The sequence below is a fragment of the Hydra viridissima genome, unplaced genomic scaffold, assembly GCF_058129835.1.
Source record: "Hydra viridissima isolate aposymbiotic clone 2 unplaced genomic scaffold, HvirCarnegie_v1 scaffold_9, whole genome shotgun sequence".
In the NCBI taxonomy this organism is placed as follows: domain Eukaryota; kingdom Metazoa; phylum Cnidaria; class Hydrozoa; order Anthoathecata; family Hydridae; genus Hydra; species Hydra viridissima.
The window spans coordinates 6,472,724-6,495,434 of NW_028324308.1; the positions used below are offsets into that span (position 1 = coordinate 6,472,724).

The following is a 22,711-nucleotide window of genomic DNA, read 5'->3' on the forward strand; positions in this document are numbered from 1 at the left end:
ACCACGTTCACACTCACACCGTCGCGTTTTATATATTAGCTGCGGAGAGGAGCAATTTTTTTTTTTTGATTGACGATAAAAATAAATTTAATAATTTCCTTAAAATTTTAGGAGGTAGATTTGGGTATTTTAGTTTACAGAACCAATATTTTGTCAAGCAAAACTATACTTTTCGCTTTGTGCAATAGCAGGTTGTGTTTCACCTTAGACTAGGCTTAATAGCATGATCCATTTATTTCAACTATAGAAAAAAACCCGGCACATACTTCTTTGATTAGAGATAAAAAAAGAATTACAATAAAAAAACGTGCATATTCTTCGATTTGAGAAAGTTATCTTAATTACATAGATAAGTATAACATAATTATACAAGCAGCAATCAATAATTGAATAGTCAAATACCTTCAATTACTTCAACAAGAAACTCAAAAGAAAAAAACAAAAGAAGTCTTTGCTCATTTATGAAAATTTGAAATTAGAAGTAGTTGAAGGCAAGTTGTCAAATAAAAATATTCCCATCATTATTAACAATTAAGAAACACGCAAAACGGGACCAAAAAAATTAACACATTCAAACTATTGGAAAAAGCATTTTTCATCTGAAAAACGATTCAATACCATTTAAGACATGATTAGTAAAGCAAACAAAAGGACTAACTGTACAGGGGGATGTCAAAAAGAAATAATTCATACAAAACATTCGAAGATCAACAATTTGGTATCGAGAAATATAATACCGGTAATATCGCTTTAATAAAACATAGTAACATAACAATAAATTAAAAAAAAGATTTTTTCGCGGCTACCCACCTAACCTTATACATAAACGCTTAGAATCTGTAATTAATGCGATATTAATATAAACTCAACATTGCGCATCAAGGAAACTACACAAATATAAGTGAAAAGGTGTGCAAATTGATACTTTTTAAAGCCTAACTTTGTAGAAAATCCTTCGCGGTAAAATAAAGGGACGCCTTGATTAATGCATTTCATTTACTAGGTCAAAACTGAGTTAAAAAACTAAATTAATGTTAAACAAAGCAAAAAAGATCGGAGTTAACAATTGGAGGAGCTCTTAAGTTCTTATAAATTTGAAATCAAAAAATACACAAAGTTATTTGCAACAACCAGACTTAGGTGGTTCTGGATTTTCAGTCAGTTCAATCCCGCGACGTGATGCGCCACCAGGTCCGCCTTGATCAGTATTTTTCGGTAACTTTTTGGCTAAAATGCAACGTAGAAAATATTCTTTTTTTTTTTTTTTAAAAAAAAAAAAAAGATCAATCGCAAAGAAAATAATATTTTTGTTTAAACTTACCAATAGCTAAAAAGAGTTCATTGACATTGCTGGCAGTTTTAGCAGAGGTCTCCATAAATAAAAGACCGTTTTCTTCAGCGTATGCGTGAGCTTCCTAAGGAAAAATAAATCTTTATGTTAAATGCTAAATACTCTAAAATCTATAATTTTATACATTCACTATTTGCATTAACATCTTCAGGAACTTCATTAGAATAATTATTGAAATAATAGAAAATTCAAACAAAATTTAACTTTGTTACAAATATTTAATTTGTTAGGTTAAAACAGAATAAAATAAATGTTGGAAATCAATACTATTTATTATTCTTTATTTTATATCACAAATTCCAAAATTCATAAATTTTAAATAAATATATCTAACTAAAATTTTGCTTAAAGCAATCCTTAAAAAAACAACAACAACAACAAAAAAACCAACAACTTTCAAAGGTCAGTTACAGGATTTTAAAGATAAAAATAATACCTCATATTCTACCATTCTTTTGTTTCCAAGATCAGCTTTATTTCCAGCTAGTGAGATCACAATATTTGCACTAGCTTGTCGATGCAATTCTTTAACCCAACTCTTTGCCCTTGAAAAAGTGTCCTATGAAAGCAGTATGAAAATGTTACTCAAAAATTAGGCACAAAGGTCACAAAGGTCTATGCAACAAACAGTTATCTCAGCATTATTGCAGATTTATTTTGACTTTAAGCCTACACACATTTGTGTTTCAATAAAGTTTTGAACAAGCAGATAGCAGATTTAAGTCATAATTATTCAACTATTGCACCATCATAAGCTTAAGTGTAAAGTATAACAATGTATTCTATGAAACTCAGGCAACCTTTAGATGTTAATTATTTGAGAACTACTTAACAGATTTTTCTGATTATTTTACACAATTAACCTAATGCGTTATTGTTTGATTGTATTTGTGTTAAATGTTGGTTATAATTGTTATCAGGTTAAAATGAGTACACATGTGTAAAAATGTAAAAAACTTTTGGAAATTTTTCTTTAAAATTCTTCTTTGTCACAGATTTCAAAATTGAGTGGTGTTGCTCAATTCTCAGATTTATTTTGAAACAATATAAAGGGACTAAATCTATTGACAAAAAAAAAAGCAGGTAGAGAAAAGAAAGAATTTAAAGATAAATATAAAACAAAATCAATTCATTTGCTACATAAAAGCAAATCATATCAGTTGCTGAGAGATCTTTGAAAGAAAATTGCTTAAAGAATGCCATTTTTTAAAAAGAATTATATGCTCATAATACTTTGACTTAACTACAACCTACTACTTTAAGAAGTAACTAGAATGGTATGAACAAAATGGCATAGAATTTGTAACAAATGAAGCGATTCCTCCAAACTGTCCTGTGTGATGAGTCATTGAATGTTATTGGTCAATTATAAAATGAATTATTTATTGAAAAGCAAGAAACTTCAGGTGAAATTACCTTCAAATTAAATGATTGAGATAATTTATATGATTTAGTTAGCTTCATTGTAAAAAAAAGATTAGAAACATTTTAATATAGTTTTTGGGTAATTAATTACTAAAGGCTGTTGAATTTCATCATATTCAACCAATATTTTATAAAATTGTAAAAAAAAACCAACAATATTTAAACAATTAAAACAATATCTAAAAAAAATTATTTTGATGTAAAAATAATTGTAAAAATCATTTGGTTGCACTCTTAATGAGAACTTTACTGCCTTTTTACAACTGTTAGTTATTTTGTAGTTATTATGCAGAGACATAACTGCAAAAAGTAATTTATAATAAACAATATCTTAATTAAATATTATTTTTACATCTAGTATAACTATTTAACAGCAAATAGTAAATGTTTAACAATAAAATTTAAAGAAACTTAAAATCAAATTTTACTGAAGGTGAATTATGACATTTATGAACAAACCTCAAAAAAAAAATAAAATGTCAAAAAAGTGACTTAAAGTTTACACTAAAAAGTTATCAATATTTTCTATATTGTTAACTGTTTTTTAGCATTCACAGGAGTTACAGTTATGATTATAACTGCTTACTACTGACAACTACCAGTCAGTACCAAGTATTATTGGTTACTTTTACTTAATATTGAATACTAAAGAATGGCAATTAAAGGATGAAACTAATAATAAAAGATAAACTCTGATATTATATAAGTGTTGGTGTTATTATAATTAATATTCTTTGAATTAAATTTAATTATACATTTAAATTTAATTTTATAGGTTTTAAAATAAAAATAAATCTGATGTAGCAAATACAAAAATATAGTAAGTATAAATCTGTTTTTGATGTGTTACATCATGAAGAGATAACTAAAATTAAATTTAAACATTTTAGTTTCAAATGTTTAAATGCTTTTTTTGAAGATAAAGATAAATTATCATATACTACCCAGATTTTCATATCAGGAGTTAGCAATCAGCAGTAAGAGTCCTGAACAATCAGTACCTGAATTTGACGGATTTTCAGGAGGAATGTGGTATGCAAAAGGTTATGAATAATAAAGGTAAGTTAATGACTTTTTAATGATCATTTTTTTAAGGATCATTTAGGTTATTTCATAGGAAACTGAAAATTTCTTTTTTAAAGCATAATAAAACTTATGCTTTAGTAGACAAAGCATTGTTTAAAGAAAAAAAAGCTTAATTAAGTAAAAATAATAATACTAGATCCTGATAATTTTATATCAAATAATATGAAATAGATAATATACTGTATTTGTGATGTCATATACAACTATAGCAGCTTGTGAGCCTCGATAATACATGGGTGCTAAACTGTGATACCGTAATTAAAGTGTTAAGCAAAAATATTAATTCTTTAATTTATATTCTGTATCAAAATATCAGATAATTTAGTTTGCTGTTTGGTAAGATAGTTAAGAAATGCTAGGAAGCATAACAGGAAGAAAATAAGAGATCCTCCATAAGTTTAGAAAGTCTAACCATTTTATCTTTAGGAAACTTTGAAATCAATTTTTAAGAATAAGTTTACTGCTGAGTAATTTAACTGAAATACATAAAAAAAAGTATGTATGCATTTTAACTGAAGTATTTTTATGAAAAGATATTTTCTTGTCCAGCAGTATCCCATATTTCAAACTTCACTGTAGTATCATCAAAACATACTGTTTGTGTTAGAAATGCAGCTGAAAAATAAAAATAGAAAATGTGCAAGAAAATCTTAAAAATAAAATGACAATAAAATAGTAATAATAATATTTCTGAGAACAAGCTGATAAAATTAAATTAAAATAAAATTAATCCTAAAGAATTAAATTTTTTTATTATAAAAAACAATAAAAAGATTATTCTACTTACCACCAATAGTGCTTTCTTGGTATTCATGAAACTGACCTTTAACAAACCTTAAAACTAAACTTGATTTGCCCACAGCAGACTCACCTAAAATACAACATTAATGCTTTAATTCAAAAAGTAATAGTCAAAATTTATCATTAAAACTGGTTCATTAGGTAAAGTTAAAACAAATTGAAAGAAATTAAACTTAAAACAAGGTTTACACACACACACACACACACACACACACACACACACACACACACACACACACACACACACACACAAATTAAAACTAATTATGTATAGCACACATATTAAGTCAAGCTTAAAATGATGTAAAAAAACAGCATATTTAACAAATAGTTGGTATTAGATAAATTTAGTATCTTTAGTGTAATTTATACAGTGAAGATAATAATTTTAACATCAAACCACACTGAAGTTAATGATTTAACTTTATATATACATAAGTGTTTTAAACACAAATATATATATACCCAATAACACAAGTTTGAAAGGTTGTATCTTTCCTTGTGGAGCTCCATTTGGCCTCTGTGGTGTTCCGGATCTTGACATGTTGAATTATTATATATATTTATATAATTATATAGATTTTTATTTACAACTTTAATCTGCAATGTCTAAATAAAACATGAATTATTTTACTTAAATATACATTGTAATTTTATTGTTTTTATAAAATCTATGAATGTATAATTGTATGAATAGCAAAAAATCATCAAAGTATGAGTCTGAGTATATTACCAGGACAATAGTAGGCATGCAATTAATCACATTGATTAACACAAAATAATGCAAAAAACCCTTCATGTTATTTTCCACACATAGCAGTTATAGTAAGCTTTAGCAATATATAAAAACACATAAATATAATTAAAAAAAGAAAAAAGTAATTTTTACTAGCTCAAAAAAAAACAATTTTTTATGCAAAAAAGCAGCTGCCATTAGTAATATGCATGTAATGTTAATAATTATTTGCCAAGTTATCTTGTGGATTTCTTATAGTTATGTGGGAAATTATGTTAGATTTTTCTATCTCAAAAACAATTATTTTTCAAAAAACATAATGATCATTTATTTAGTTAATAAAATTGAGCCTCAGTGAAAAATTAAAGAAGGATATCTACTTAAAACAAAAAGTTATGTTAGGGAGTTAAAAGAAAAAATAAGCTGGTAAATTTTAGAAAGCTTAGAGTTTTTCTTTATTTCTAAAAGCAACTGATGCATTTTAAAAATATAATTTGAAAAAATCAAATCAGAAAAATCTTTTTTCAAATACATATATATTCATAGTAATAATATAGTTAAATTTGAAAGACTTAGTAAACTACATGTAACTTTTCATTTCTCTAGCCATCAGCTACTTGAATGTTTCCAGACTGTTTCGGGTCGATAGACCGGCGCATGCGTATGATGTAATCTCGAAAGTCAAAATCAAGTTGGTCTTTAACAAGCAACTACAGAAGCCGAAAAGGGATGTAGCGCAACGTAGATAAAAGTTTTTTTACAACCTCTTGGTTAACATCTTACAAATATTTTTTTGAAATAGAAATTGTATTAAAATTGGGAATTTTTTGAAACTAACAAGAAAAAAAAACTTTTACCGCTTAAAAATTAAGAACATTTAGAGAATATATATTTATACTTTCTCAAAATAAGGAAGGCTTCTGTATATCAAAATTGGGCCCAATTTGACGTTTTTCATTACAACTTCAGGTAAATTTGATATGATTATCGTGAAAAATTCCCTAAATTAATTAGTTTTTGGAGCGATTAATTAACAAAACTTGATAACAATTATGATTGTAAAAGGCACTTTTCCAAAATTCTGGAATCATATTAGGATATTTGCTTATAAGATTATGAAAATAATTTGCAACAAATGCTATATTAAAATGGAAGCAGATTTTAAGAGATACCTGCTTATATCTTTTGATAGCTATTTGAAAATCAATTTAAATCCATAATTACCTACTACTACTATTGCTTCTGCTAACAACTTCTAATAATTCTTGTAATGTTAGAAAAAATTTGCATGGCAGTATATGAAGAATTTTTTATGAAGTTATCTCTAACTTTTGACTTAGCTCAAATAGTTGGGGAGTAGGGAAATGTCATTTAACTATACCCTAAATGCAAAAATTGAAAGCATGTTTCAAAGATTTATTTATATTTAAAATATATTTATATACATTTTATATTTAAAACTAAGTATACGAAATAAATTCTGTAGAATATTTTAAAAACAACAAAAATATTTTTACAATTACATATTGGCAGCTTCATCTGTAACTGTTGATTGTCACTCTTTTCGTCTACCAAGTTATATCTGGTAATTTAGAAATTTGTAAATCTTTACCCTCAGTTTATAAGAGCAATTTAAAGCAATTGGAAAAAAGTGCTCCATTTGTTTCCTCGTCAAATCTTTTACCATCATATTATACTAAAAAAACTATAGATATCTAATAAATACCAACCACATATTATTGAAATGCTGTCAGCAGCTGTTCATATTCATATAATCGTAATCCAGAAGTTAAAATAACAAATTAAAACCTAAACAAAAATTGCATTTACTAAACAACCTTTAAAGAACTACTACTTCTCAAAAATGTATACACTTTTTTAAACATGTTTACTAACTTGCAACCCAGGCAGTGATTTTTTAAGAATATACTAAAGTTAACATAGTTCCAATGAGCTGTTAAGATTGACTTTGTAAAAATTAACCTATGTAACATAACAGTTTTTGAAAATAAGCTGACTTCCTAAAGTTTTTAAAATTTTATACCGGCAGTAACCTCAAAAGAATTATTTTTCGTTTAAGGCACATTGCAGTGCTTTTACATCTGCATGAAGAAAAACACCTTTGTACAAATTACATCATATTTTACGCGGTCTGAAGAGAAAATATATATCTAGTACTTCTTGGATTCTGTTTTTCTAAATTAGAAATAGCAATTTCTGTAAATTTTGATTTCAGTAAACTTAAATTGAAATTCTTTCAGTAGAAATAGTTAATCCTCATATGCATAAACAATAATGGCGTATGCGTATTGCTCAAAAGAAGAAGCTGAATATGCATAAATACCCTTTCATGTAACATGGAGTAAAATGAAAGCGGTTGGATACATAGAATATTAAGTTTAATTAATCCTCGTATGTTTAAGCTGTTTACTAAAGTTATCTATAGAAACTTTTGTAAATAGCTTAAGTCGAATTGAAAAAAAATGTTTTAAGCTGTTTTTTTTAAAAGTTATATGTAAATTATTTTGTCCTTTTTTTAAATTTATAAATTTGAAAATGGTGAAACAGGAAAAAAAACTAAGCTTGATAATAAAAATTACTACGGGAAGGATGGCAAGCAAGCAGTTACCCTTTGCATAGTCCCTGGACTCTGAAAAGGGGTAACTTCTTATTTGGATCCTGTAAATAATTAAATATTGATTTTTTTACACAAAAGTATATAAAAATACTAAAGCATGGGTTTATTATATAATATATTAAAATACTAAAGCATGGGTTTATTATATAATATATTAAATTGTTAGATTGAAAGTGTAAGAAGTTTAAATTAAAAGATGTTAGAAGATTGCATAATAATGTTTCTGCAACTTACACCTAAAAGTCTGCGGATACCGAAGATCGAATACCTAAACTTGTATACATTTTAAGTTTAATATAACATCTATTCTTGTGCGTTACTTGTCGACGTTGATGGGATTGTTGTTTATTACAATCTAAATAATTATTTTGCACCAGTGGAGTTTAAAAACAATTTGACTAGATCATTTGAATAAATCCCTCAGAATTCGTTTAAACGATTTTTGAATGGAAAAGAGTAGATGTGATAACTCAGCATTTATAAATATGTCAACCTTCTTTTAAAAGAAAGGGAGCTTCCTTCGTTTAAATTTCAGTATTTTCGAATTGACAACTTGAATGAGACAGTTATACCTTCCTTCAATATTTGCTGAGACCCTTGAATTACGATGTTGTTCTATGATTTAAAAAAACATGCTTAACATACATTTAATTTTTTTTACATTTTAATTTTTTTTTCTAAATATCAAATGCAAAAATTAATATAAATGTATACATTATTATAAATATACAATTATTATAGATATATACAATATAGTTTATAACTATGTTTATATTTTATTTTTAATTATAATTATAGGTCCTATTCAACCCAAAAAGTTTATTATAGTAATATAGTAAACAACAACGCAATTAACTTTCGTTTAAATTTATTGTTAAAATCTTCGTCTTTATAAAAGTTTTTTGGTTTGCATAAGTTTTTTATTGACTCAGCTCTGCATTAAGGTTAAGAATTAAAATATATATTGCAATATATATCTGCCGGCTGCTTTTGAGAGGTATTTAGAAATCAAACATTCATAAATAAATTAACACTATAATTATCAATATAAACCTAATTTAGTACACAACACTTTTAAGTAAAATAGGGGTAGAATGAAAAACAACTGTTAAGGTACTGTTGCTTTACACTAAAATATAAAACTGGGTTTGATAGCTCCACAGGGTACTCCATTTATAAAAAGATAAACTCATTTATAAACAAACAGTAGAGATGATGGTATCAGACGTAAATAAAATCTGTTTTTAACATGCATTTGCCATTGCAATCATAAACCAACATAACGATAAAATGTCTTAAGATGTTTTACAAGTTTTAAGCAGGGCCATCAAGAGGATAAATTTAGCCCGGATCAACTTATTTTGATGGGTCTCTGGACCCAAGGGACTGCTGAAAACTAAGGAGGAGGGTAGTTTTCTGGTTACTACGCCTCTTGAAATATTTTTTTTTTGATTATTTATATTATATATATTTTTTTGATTTTTTTGTAGCTAAGAAAAAAATTTGCAAAAGTTTTCTTTACTATTTAAAAAAATTTTTTTAAATTTATCTTTTTACAAAAAAAAAACACACATAATAATCAACAAAAGTTTTCTGAAAAGAAGCTTGAAATAGCACTTTTTTCCATCACGTCATATTGGAGGACCTCACTCTGCATTAAGTCCAGGACAAAATGCCTGCTCTCATCTATTGACAAATCTGGTTTCAAAAATATTTCAGTCAAAAAAAATTTTTTTGGCTGAATTACTCGGTCTTTAAACCAAGATAATTTACACAATTTTTGTAAATTCTAAAGCGTGTATAAAAATGTGATGATAAAATAGTTTTAAATACTTCAATCAATCTTATCAATTGGTTTTTATTACATTTTTAAACATGTTAAATGAATTTATGAGAGATTAAATGAATTTATGAAAAATTAAATGAATTTAAGAGAGAAAAAACGAGTTGAAATAAAAAAACAGAAAATATAATCTATTTCGGATAAAATAACAATCTGAGTTTAAACGAATTCAAAAAAATGTATTAACTTTTATAAAATAAACTAAAATACAAATTTGTATTTATCCAAAATTTTAGGAATTATTATTAATGCATAATTATTTGAAAGGTAAGAACTTGAAAGTGTTTAAATAAATATAACTGAAACAAAATAACATTTCACATTTTTTAATATTTTGAACTTCAACGAAAAATGCATTATTTACAAATACAAAAATACATTTTCAAATAGAAACGTTTTCAACAGCTTTACATGATTTTTATATTTTGTATGTGCTGAGTTCAAAAGTAATAATGCCTTATGTTAAAAATTAAATGCGAAAAAAGAACATTTTAATATACTAAAAAAATACAGAAAATTTAAATGAATTTAGATTGAAAGAGTGGTGGTTAATGGAACATTTAGTACTGGTCTTTGTTCTTCTTTGTTCAGTCAACATAACGCCTTTTTTCAGCTCTTTGCCTATGTACTCTAAGTATGGCTAGCTGTGGTTGTAAAAACTTTCCAAACAGTTTTTGCTATAAATGTGATGAGTTTTGTAATGAAAAGTAAAGTTAGATAAAATCTGTAATTAAACAAAAGTACATGTTTAGCTAAGCATTTTTTTTTAGGTTTTTATGTTTGCCTATTTTATGCCTATTTGCCCCATTTATAAATACAGTTGAAGTAATTTGGGAGAGAAATGTAGGTGATACAAAAAAATCTAATGCCAGATAAAATATTTTCAATAAATGCAGCTGAATCTTTGTTTATTTTTAGGTTTTACCATCCTAAAAATGCACAAGGATTCAGCTGCATTTATTGAAAATGTTTTCACAACATTTTTTTGGCTCACCTGTTAATTTTCAGTAGACTAAAATCTCCAATTGTGAAATTCTTTAAAGTATATCAAAATTCATAACTTTTATGTATTTAAAATAATTTCAGAATATTTTGTTGATTAAGGGCCAGCATATGAAAATTGATCTTGAACTGCCAAGGACAGAAAATCGTTAAATTTAATGGCAAACTATTCAATAAGTGTTATGCTAGTATTTTAACTACACGGAACTGAACAGTTTTACGATTAACTAAAATGATAATTTTAATATAAAAAATAAACTAGAATCAGGTTTTTTTGTTCGAACTCTTTTTTCTTGTACCCGAGTAAAAAAAGTAGCGTCACTAAAATACAAATTTGTACATGGGAATTCACTATTTACAACAAAAACAATGTTTGTAGGTATAGAATATTTTGAATAAACATTATTTTGTATTTACTCTATTAACGTTAAATGGAATTTAACTTTTTGTGTTTTTACCGTTTTTGTTATATGGATGATTATGATGTAATATACACTGCCCGGCAAAAGTTTCCGGTCACTTAAAGTTTTTTACCTATAATAATTGATATTAAATTTTAAAATTCTTTTTAAGTCATAAAATAATTTAATTAAGATGTGCTAATGTGTTTTTAATATTGAAATGCAAAATCTATGCTTTTCTTCGTTTTTGAATTATAAACATGCTCAAACATACTTAGTAAAAAATTTGTAAATAAAATTCAACTTTTCTTTTGTCATCAAAACATAATTTCGTTGAAGTTAATATAACATATTGGATTAATAAATTAATTTAGTAAATATTTTATATAGCTGAATAAACTTTTTTTTTTTATTTCCAGTTTATAAAAGTGCATTTTGGTTATTTTTAGACTAAAATTTTAGAAAATAATATAAAATGTCAAAGAAATGTAATTTATCTCTAGAAACGCGTTCTTCAATTGTTGCTTTGGCAAATGATGGTCGTTCTACTTGATATATTCAAAAATTGTCGAAAATACCTCAATCAACAGTGAGTGATACTATTCGTCGGTTTAAATGTACTGGTACAAATAAGATAGGAAAAGAACTGGACGTCCCTACAAAACATCAAAGGCTGAAGGCAAGTCAATTACACTCTCATGTAAACGAAATAGACGATTAACAGCCTAAGAAATAACATCTAACTTTAATGCTGCTCATAATAAAACTATTTCAGAAAGAACTGTAAGACATCGCTTGAAAACTGTTGGCTTAAATGATAGAATAGCTATTCAAAAACCTTTTCTAAAAGCAATAAATCGGAAAAAGAGGCTTCAATGGGCTCTAGCACATTCAAATTGGATAGATATAGACTGGCGAAATGCTTTGACTTAAGAGTCATTTTTTTAGACATCCTAATAATTTGGCAATCCATCTTGATTGAAGTTTTTCTTGGTGGTGTCTTTCGAATTTTATCATCAGTGGTTTTAATTTTTCAATATGTTTACGATAGTGTTGAACAAATTCTCTAGAACACCCTAGTTGACACTAAATTTGAGAAATGTGTAGTCCATTCAATAACATTTAAAATTATTTTTCTTTTTTTCGAAGAACAATTTTTGTTTCGTCCCATGTACATCAAATGTACATTACAAATAATATTTACAATGCCTTATTCCAGTACTCACTTAAGAATAAACTCCAATTTTCAACTATAAATGGGATTCTCCGCTGACATGTGTTATTTCATTGAGCCGTTGACACAAGGAAACTTGAAAATAAAAGTTTTTATTGTCGAATTTACGTCCAAACAAAAGTTCAAGTTCTAACTTGTAAGTTATCATAAGAAATTTTATTAAAGTTAAACACATAGAATCATTCCAAAAAGTGCAATTAAAAGAAAATATAATTATTGGGTGTGCTCTTTTTATGATCAACGCTGTGTATATTGCGATAATTCGAAATGCTAAATCTTAAAGGCTTGAGCCGTTAAAACTATGACAATTTTGCGTCCTTTCTAAAACGTTGCATAATGCCTTTTAATCATTGTAATTAATGTTAAACTTATGAATTATCAATTAGGTGGACATATATTTGTTTGCAATGTAATATAACGTGAATATCAGTATCTGTTTGGCTGAACTTAGTGGAACTGAGGAAACGTCGGCCTGATGTAAGACAAGCTACATTATAAAATGAAACTTTTTTAACCAAAATGTCATAACTCAATTTTTTTGGATCATCGAACAGTGAAATATTTAGGATAGAATAATTTTATTAAGGGAATCCAATCAAATGTAAAAAAAAATTAGTATGAACAACTCTGGTGTTTTTCAATAAGGGGTGGATCTAAGATATTACTTCCAAAAAAATGCGTATGAGACTCCGAGGAGAAAAAAGTGTTAGCCTTAGCCCAGCAAGCACACAACGTTGAAACAACGTTGAAATAACGTTGATCAACGTCGATCAACGTTATTTCAATGTTGAAACAACGTTGTGTGCTTGCTGGGAGAAGGTTATTGAAACTTCATGATACACTTTAGGAAGGAGCGTTACCACTCAGAGAAACTAACACACTCTATGCTATGATACCGTCCTACCTCTATCTCCATAAAAGAAGATTTCCAATTATCAATCAGTTTGTATACTTTAAAAATTTTTTTAATTAAAAAAAGTAATTACTTAAACGTTAACTTTTATTGAACAATTAACTAATCGGTATTGAGTAACAAATACAAAGTTCAGATCTCAATTTTGCAGGAAATCTTACTTTCACTAGGTTAAACAAGATGACACATATTGTTGAGTTTGAATAGAATTGTTATTCATGAAAGCATTTACTAACTCATTATCTAGGTTATCATTATTCAGGTTATCTCAGCTTTAAACTTATTGTTCGCCAATAAAATGTTGTCTATTTGAAAGATTTAACTCTTGATTTAAACCTTGAACTTTTTTAACCTTCGTGCTTTTTTAGTACATGGAATATGTGTTTAGCCATATTAAATTTAATCGGCCTGGCTAGACTTGATTTGGCTACTCAATTTAAACAAACTCATCGTATAAGTTTTTACGTAACATGTTATTAAAATGATTAATATATTTTTATGTTGTTAATGTACTTTTTAATATATCTTAAAATTCAGCAAATCTATAAAACATTTGGCGATGCCAAAGCACCAAGAAAAAAATGAACATATTTTTAAAAACTTTTCTTTAATATCTTTTTAGTTTATACTATTTTCTCTTAAGACAATATATAGTTACATATTATTAAGCGAGTTTTACAAAATTATTACAGCGCTATTATTCTTAGAGATAGTATTTAAGTAATTGTAAGATAGTTATTTGAAGAGTTTAAGTAATTGTGAATTTTAAGTATCTCAGCATTTTCTGATACTCTAAATTAAAATATCCAAATTCATTATAAAAGCATATTCAGTTTAAAAAAGATATAGTCAATAATTTCTGAAGAACCAAACTGAAGTGTGTTTCTATAATCTATAACTGAACAAATGAAACACGCTGTTAAAATTGTTGTTACTGTTTTGTTGTTGGTTTTTTTTAATAAAAAATAGGAGAAAGTAGTAGAGGGGGAAAGCACTGATTAATTGTCTGGTCCCATGCGCAATCTTGGTATGGTACGGCCCTGCCAACATCTGACGAAACTTTTAGAAAGTAAAATGTTTAGCGACTGGCATTTTAGAGAATGTTCATATCAGCTCTTATTCCATTTTGGCGGAACATTTCACTGGATTTAATAATAAATTAAGTTAACCGAAAATCCATTAAAAATCAACAGCAAAAAAAAAAACAAACAAATTCAATAAAAAGTATGCCATAAATAATTTTTTTTAACAAAAAATTTTTTTTATAATAATTTAGAAGACTACTAATAATAATAGTAAAAAAAATAGTAAAAATTTATAATAAAAGATTTGCTATTTTAGTTTCACACTTCTACTCCGTTCAGGTTTCTTTGGTTGATTAGGTCTGTATTAAATCCTTCTAAATTTGTTTCTTGAACAATATCGTAATCTTCTTCGTTTATTTCTTCGTAACTGCGCGAGTTATTCTTTGTAATTGTTACTATTGGAATGATATTCCAAAAGTCGACAACAAAAGTCAATATTAAGATCATTTTTAAAGTCAGAAAACTCCACTCAGCAGCTTCTGCAACACGGTGTTTGCCGTTCATAAGTTTCATCGAAGGTAATAAAAAGAGTGCTAAGAAAAACCCACTTAAAAACATGCCAATCGAACAGCATAGTCTGATAACAAATAAATATCTCTTCGTGTCGTGAAACGAAATCCTCGTCTGGAGAATGCAGTAGAAAAACGTGCCTACAAAATACATTGTTGCGCCAGAATAATGCACAAAGGTGTGACTCGAGAGTTGGAAGGATATGACCAAAAACTTGCCGAAAAATAGAATTATTCCAGCAGCAAGAGACAATAAATTTACAAATTGCCTTGAAAGGTAAAAATGTTTTACTTGGAGAAAACGAATGAGAATAACAAAAAAGGTTAATATTGCACTTAAAGAAAGCCCGAAAGTGAATACGCTGCTCTGTGGTTTATTGCTCCCAATTTCGCTGATAAACGGAAGACTTCCTGCAATAATTATTTCAAATTTGATAGCAATGACGAAAGATATAATTGTTGTTAAAACGGATAACAGAACCGTCGCAATTGGCAAGCAAGTAATACTGTAGTGGTAACATTTTCTTCTCGTGCTTGGACTCAAAGGCATTTGTCGAGAGACGCTAACAACTTGTAACGACTTTGCTTCTGACCGTAAAAGCTTTTCTTTTAAAACGATTATTAAGAAAAAAAAAAAGCAAATGTTTCCGTTTATTACAATGTTTTTTTAGTGAGCTTATGACGGAAATCTGAACGCGTTTTTGATTGACCAAAAGCCTCAGGAAATAAACAATTTTAATGGAATTCTAGTTTTTTACGCATAATTTTGACGTTTTTTTTTAAAGTAACTGTTTTTTAGAGATCTTTGATCGATGTGAAATACGAACTCGAAATAATGTAGAGATATCATGTTAAATTCGTGAATCTAGTTTAAATAAATTGGTAATTTTTTAACTCTCCCAAGATCACAAATTTTATTGGAATTTTCAATGAAAAAGTCGACGTTATGAATTAAAATTCAACTCGACGGTTTTCATATTTTTGTAAACAATTCAATGTTTTTTAAAGGATAATAAACAAAGTACCTTTTACAACTGTAACTTAACTAAACAGAAAGAAATCAACCGATTCGGAAGTTATGCGAAATTTTAATGTAGAATTTAACATTTACGTCACGTGTACTTGTACAACTATGCGTAATATAAAGTCTGATTTATTTATTTACTGTTTTTGGAAGAAACAAATTTTAATTGACCAAAACAAAATTTACCAACAACTATTTGTTCAATCAGCAACTATTATGTTTTTGCTGGTTCAGTTATTTCTCTTTTTTCTCATGACATTTTTGTTTTATCTAGAAACAACTTTAGTGATAAACTTTTGTATTTTCAAAATTCGAAGGAAACAACGATTTTATTCAAAGTCAAGGCTCTAAATAAAAAGAAACCGACTTGGTTAGTTTACACTTTGCTCTGACTTTATGAAAAGGGAACGGAGCGTTTATTTTTTAAAAAATTTAACACTAACGCAAACTTTTTATATGAAAAAGCCATGCTTCCAAAATACACATCGAATGGTTAGAAGAAAATGTTCTCGAACTTTTGGGCCTTGAGAAGTGCATGAGAAACCAGCCTTTTATTTTTAAATAGGGGTCGTAGCAAAACATTATGAGATGAAAAGACTGGTTCCCACGAGTAATTATTTTGAAACTGTGGATTAAAGAGACCGTCAAGTTTTATGTCGTGGTATTCAAACCAAATCTTTTTTTTTAAAATACAACCCATATGGTTTCAGAAAAAAGTATTTCTTAAATCAAAATGCGTTGTTATCATATTTATTTTAGATATGAATGATTTCTAAAGTTGTAATTTCCGAGATAAAATTTAACCTTTCCGTAATTTTCAAACCGCAGACAGATATTTTGTAACTTAATAGTATTTAGTATTTCCTTAACTAACTATGAATTCTATGTGTTGTTGTTTCTAGGAAAAGTAAGGTGAAAAATCAAAGTCATTGAAAAAAATTAACAAAAACTTAGAAGAACAAATTCAGCTGTTTATCATTCTCGGATATTTGATGAACGACGAATGCTATCCATCAACTGTTTGTCCTGGGTGCAGAAGAAATGTCTATCGACTCAAAAAGGGAGATTCTCCTTGTGATGAATGGGATTTAAAGTAGCCAAGGTATATTTTATGACTTTTGCGTTCCCATTTCCATTGTTCTTTATTGTTTTCACTTTTAAATGTACTTTTCATAAACTTGAGTGGAAAACTCATATGAGAAATAGCAGCAGCGCCAGTCTCCCTAGTCAAGATAATATAGCTGTATGTAAATCTGAGCCCAACTTATGTTCTTCTAGATTTACATATCTTGCATGTGTCATTCTCATAATTCAACCACCACTAGGGGTGGTAACCGATTAACGATTAATCGGTTAATCGGTTAAAAAAACTTAATCGTTAATCGATTAATTTCCAAACGATTAATCGAATAATTTTAAAAATCGTTTTAAGCGTTTAATTTTTAAAGCCACTTTAAAAATCAAAAAAATTCGGCGTTTTTTGACAATAAACTTTTACCTCGTACCGCTGTGAAATGTAAACAAATAATAAACAGTAAAATCTATCTAATTTGAATCTCCATAATTCCAAAACCTCCGTAATTCAATTAAATGTAAAGTCACCGTGAAATGCGATTAAGAAGAGTCAACATTCCATAGTTTGAAAATCTCTCTAATTCAAACTTCCCCGTAAAAATTCGAATTACAGAGATTGTACAGTATTTTCAGTGCGGTAGTACAAATAGCCTGGTCGAAAGAATCTGGATTGAATCTGACCATTGATATCTTCGGATGTATCACTGATGGTACTTCAATTATGAAGAAAATGGGACGAGAAGTGGGGGTTATTCACCAACTTTGTAATTGCCATGAGATTTATGGAATTATGATGGAATTCTCTAATCAGTATGTTAAAACGATTCTTGGAATTGAAAAGTGCTATTGGAAAAGCTCTTGTGGATATATCCAGAACTGATTTTTGATTTTAAAAGAAGAAGAAATAAAACAGGTCTCTGATATTGTTCAGGCTCTTCATATTGTAGAGCTATGTTTTATAGCATCGGGAAATAAAGACTGTAATCTGATGAAATCTGAAAAAAATTTTTTGTTTTTAATCTTAAAGAGCAAAATACTAATAAAGGTCAAACTTTATTTACTGTTGTTTCTGAGAGAATTAATAAAAGAAGAAATTGTAATATTGTTGGTTTACTTTGACATTTAGATAATCCGGGGGACTATAAGTCAAATTCAGATTCACCAGGTAATCTTTTAAAGTACCCAAAGAAAAATGGTATTGTTAAAACAGCAAGAGAAATGTATGTACGCTTGTTTCTACGTGATGATAACCTAAGGAGTAGTGAATTAGAAGTTGCATCTGAGTTTAAATCCACTTCTAATATGGAACCAATGAGAAAAAAAACTAAAGCTGAAGAACAAGCAGAAATTCTATCACCTACAACTTCATCAATAGGAACAGCTAAAGGACTTGTAATTCATCCCCTCAAGAAATTTTGATTTGTGTTAAACGTGAAATCTCAGTATTTGAAAGCACTGGAAAAAGACCATGCGCTTTATAAACGATTTACAACGCCATGCCAAGCCTTCCCCCATCTTCTATAAAGCAGAAAGAAGTTTTAGGGCTGCTTGTTTGTTTATTTCTAAGTAACGAGCTAGTTTAAATGTTAATATTAATAATAACTTATGTTTTTTAAGATCATATCTGATGAAAAAAAAAAAGAAATAAAACCTTAATGAGTAGCAATATACTTATTGAAACTCGTAAAAATTTTTAAAAATTAATCGAAAATTAATCGATTAATCGATTAATTTAGCTAAAATTAATCGTTAATCGATTAATTCAAAATACCGATTAATTTACCACCCCTAACCACTTTGACCAATATCATTGCATTAGCATTTGGTTCTCTTTAAGCTGAACAGATGAAAAATTTTTTTATCAGCATTTGGCATTTTCAAATTAGCTTTTTGTGTAAAGAAGAACTTTATTTTTTATGTAAGTTATATTAAAGTGCAAATTCTATACAGGTTGCTTCTAGAATCGTAAAAGTAAAATGAGTAAAGAAAACTTGATCTGATTTTGTTTATCTACTGGGAAAAGTCCTCTCAAAGTAACCATTGGAACACCAAAAATAACTTAAAGAGAACTTTCTGTTATCAGAGTTTCATTAGATGGTCGATTTTTCATTTTAAAAATTTTCATCAGTGTTTTTGATTGAGATAACAAGAATAATATTTTTGAACAGTGGTGCACACCGGTTGCAATTTCAAGCTCTTGTTAAGGATATTTCTAAGGTATGTAGTAGAAAAGTTGACTTTGAATGATGTTAGTTTTTATGTTGGTTTCAATTTAAAATATAAAAATGAGCTATTTAGCTTATTTGGGCATTCTAGAAAAAAAGCTTGATTATGGTGTGAAGGAATTTCTACCTTAGAGAGTAAAAGACAAAACGAACTTTTGGCATTTTTGATTAATGGTATTGTAAATATGAAGGAAAAAAAATCCGTAAAATCATCCATGAAAGATTTTATGAACTGCATCCTCGAAATGTGTTTTTCAATCTGGATCCTCTAAAAACTTTTAGTTATGTTTTAACAATGTTAGTAATTTAACATTTTAAAATGACATACTTAACAAATTTAAACAACAAATTTAACAGAACTAGTTATTCATAATGCTGAATCTTTAAAAATGTTTTATGAAAAGCCTTACTATAAGCATTTGATCAATCCAAGCTGATTAAAAGAAATTTTCTTATTTAACTAATGTACAAATATTTGAAATTTCTTTGATTTTTTTCTTTGAACGATCCAATTTCCATTTTTATCAGTTTGAGTAAGTCTGATCTTAAACTTCAAAGGTTGTTCTTTCAATGAATGACCACACAAAAGTCCAATAACTCACGGTGCATAGGAACATGCTCTAAGACCTTGCAACACATCCCCAGAAAATTTTTTTTGGATTATCATCAGAAAACATATCCTCATTCTCAAAAAATGTAAACATCAACTTTTTTTTTTGTGGGGCCTGGGGAGAAATCACATACTTTAGGGGAGTGCCCAAGAATTTTGTTCTTCACCATAGGTAACTAAGAGGCATGGGGCATACTCAAATTTCTACTATGTTGATACTGGTGTCGAATGAGGATGACTTGCAAAAAATTAGGGTAATTGGAGCTAAATCAAACCCGCCCCGACCCCTAACTGCCCCCCTCCTAGATCTACGTCTCTTTTTATCATAAAATTTTTTTTTGTTCTATCATAAACTAGATCAAAATTCATCAACAGATTTCAATTTTCATTAAAAAATCTCTTTTCGTTTAAGATTTATAATCATGCTAAGCTTAAAATTACCTCCAATTTCCCCCGAAATAACTTTAAACGGTCTTAATTATTTATACAAAAAATTTTTTTTTTGATGTAATTTGAAATCTGTCGATGAATTTTGATCTAGTTAAACATAAACAAACAAAAAATTGAAAAGGGTCTTTAGGGACCATACCTTTTTTAGAAGTCATTTAGGGGTCGAGTAGGGTTTGCTATAATCACTTATTACCGTAAAAATGAAAATTTCTGGTCTTTACGGTTAGATTATGATTGATATTTTACATTTCAAAATCATACTAAATGTTTGTTCATAGGAGGTTTTATATTTTACTTTTTACAAACTACATCTCTGCAAATAGAAAGCTACTTTAAAAGTGCTTGTAATTGTAAGCAACAACAACGTTTTTTAGCACCTTTATATAGTTTGGGCTGTGCTCTCCAACTTTTCTCATTCGCCAAAATTGATTATAATCTTGATGAATGGATTCGAGAGCTTGTTCAATCCAGTAACCTAAGCCTATAGAATACTAGAAGTACAAAAGAAATGCAAGTTTATTTAATAAATATTCGTCGTAATTTATGCAAATTTTACGATTCAATTATTGAAATAGAGTATTTAATTATTAACAATATAAACTATTTTTTATCAAATTTAAAAGTTATTTATCATACCCACCTTTCATGTCTATTTTTTCATGTCTATGAATTCGATAATATATTGCTCAAATTTTCCAAAACAACCATGGACTATTTTTTTAAAAATCTCTAAGTACTTTAATGTATTTGGCAGCGGAAACTCTAAGCTAGAGTCCTGAAAAAACAGTTCAAAGCTGCTTATATTTTTAAGCAGCTTATTGCAAGCATTGCTTCCCAAACGATGCTGTCCTTGGTAGGACACTCTGCAGATGTTTATTTTAGACAGATATTGGTTAACAAACTGGAACCCACACTCCTTGTTTTCAAAAAATCTTTTTCAATCCCATATAAAATTTTGTCAACAACACTTAGCAGTATATGTAGACTAGGAATATTTACAAGTTTTTAAATATTTACAAATATCTAAAAGATTTTAGAGTATAATGATCAGCTTTTTGAAAGTCATGAGATGACGTCATGCAATACGGACAAAGGTGCTTTGATGTTGCAGTTTGTTTTCCAACCATTTGAAGCAAAACCTTTAGATCTTCAGATACTGTGTAATCTAACCGCAATTTATAGTATTTTTTTTTCAATGAAGGCAAAGTGACCAATATGATAGTTTTGTGGACACTTGAATCTTTAAAATCTTTGCATGCATATCAGTAACAATTGCTCAGTTTCTCAGGAATTTTATTATTTTTTAACTCTGGCTTTAGGTCTTAACTCTGAGTAACTTTGAGGAACCCCTGCCATCCATCTACACCTAATTTAATATCAACATCATTTGTTCCTTGACTTCTGTGATGAAGTACCATTGCTTCAAACTCTTCAATGTCATTGCAATACACAATAGGATAATCTTTTTCTACCAACTATACATCCATAAAAAATCAAAATGAATGATGCAGATTGCAATATAGTTATCAAAAAACATTTTTTTGGTAATAGTTTACTTACCTCTTTGCTTTCATTTAGTTCTAATAGAAATGGGAGTTTATCACCATTGAATAATTTTCCAATCATTTCGTTGTTCTCAATCAGTTTAATATTGAAACCAGATTCTACACTTTTCAGTCCTGCCTCACTTCTCAGAAATTATGCAACTTCAATCATGTTTTGATTACTTAGAAATCATAATGACGTTATTACAAAAATTAGCTTTAAACTCATAACAAAATTGTTTTTAAAAGTATTTTTGAGCAATAAAACTTTACTTGGCATTTAGTTTTAATTGAAGTTTGTTCAATTTATCTAAAGAAAAAAAAGGTTTCTTAACATCAGTCTTTCCGAAAGAAACAGTGAGTTGCTTTGGACCAAAAGTTTTCAAAGCTAAGGTGTTCCCTGAGTCATTTGCGCTTAAATCTTTGATAGAAGTGGACAGAACTTTTCCTTGCGTTGTTGGGGATGTTGATTTTTGATTTGCGCCCATTTTCACAAATAAAATATTCACATTTTCTCTCTCTAAAAACTCTAAATTTTATAGCATATGTATGGCAACTATAAAAACCAAAATAACGTAACTATATTTTAACTAAAGTAAATTAAACATCAATATAGTTTAAATTACCATCGTAACAAGGCCGCATAGTGAAGTGAGGATTACTCCCTGCAAGCTTTTTTCTATATTTCGAGCAAAGCATGGTAGGAAGGTTAGGGTTATCCGCTGAATAATCTTTCCAGAACATAGTTTCGATAAGGTTT

General features: G+C 28.0%; 2 protein-coding genes and 1 long non-coding RNA gene across 3 annotated transcripts; 1 reads left to right on the top strand and 2 right to left on the bottom strand.

Annotated features, from left to right (window-relative positions):
- Positions 1 to 294: 294 nt before the first annotated feature.
- Positions 295 to 5,314, bottom strand: LOC145185350 (ras-related protein Rab-5C-like). The gene is made up of 7 exons (XM_090097936.1): positions 5,129 to 5,314; positions 4,650 to 4,733; positions 4,400 to 4,477; positions 4,043 to 4,116; positions 1,788 to 1,910; positions 1,322 to 1,415; positions 295 to 1,227 (listed from the first exon to the last, which is right to left on the bottom strand). Exons 1-7 carry the CDS (start codon positions 5,205 to 5,207, stop codon positions 1,118 to 1,120), a joined length of 642 nt encoding a protein of 213 aa, XP_089954062.1. The 5' UTR covers positions 5,208 to 5,314; the 3' UTR covers positions 295 to 1,117.
- A 9,319-nt stretch (positions 5,315 to 14,633) lies between these two features.
- LOC149883768 (modulator of macroautophagy TMEM150B-B-like) lies at positions 14,634 to 15,660 on the bottom strand. Its single transcript, XM_090098099.1, has one exon. The coding sequence runs from the start codon at positions 15,572 to 15,574 to the stop codon at positions 14,774 to 14,776; it is 801 nt and encodes a 266-aa protein (XP_089954225.1). The 5' UTR covers positions 15,575 to 15,660; the 3' UTR covers positions 14,634 to 14,773.
- A 668-nt stretch (positions 15,661 to 16,328) lies between these two features.
- On the top strand, positions 16,329 to 19,660 carry LOC149883769 (uncharacterized). The gene is made up of 3 exons (XR_016455900.1): positions 16,329 to 16,418; positions 16,951 to 17,150; positions 19,073 to 19,660. It is a non-coding gene; the product is annotated as an uncharacterized LOC149883769 (long non-coding RNA).
- The last annotated feature ends 3,051 nt before the right edge of the window (positions 19,661 to 22,711 follow it).

What these genes read in the sequence shown, in the direction of transcription:
- LOC145185350 (XM_090097936.1), bottom strand. Translation starts at nt 5,207, where the DNA reads ATGTCAAGATCCGGAACACCACAGAGGCCAAATGGAGCTCCACAAGGA. An exon ending in GGATACTGCTGGACAAGAAA is followed by an intron (nt 4,117 to 4,399) that starts ATATCTTTTCAT and finishes CACTTTAATTAC; the next exon opens with GGTATCACAGTTTAGCACCC. An exon ending in TGAACTCTTTTTAGCTATTG is followed by an intron (nt 1,228 to 1,321) that starts GTAAGTTTAAAC and finishes GTTGCATTTTAG; the next exon opens with CCAAAAAGTTACCGAAAAAT.
- LOC149883768 (XM_090098099.1), bottom strand. Translation starts at nt 15,574, where the DNA reads ATGCCTTTGAGTCCAAGCACGAGAAGAAAATGTTACCACTACAGTATT.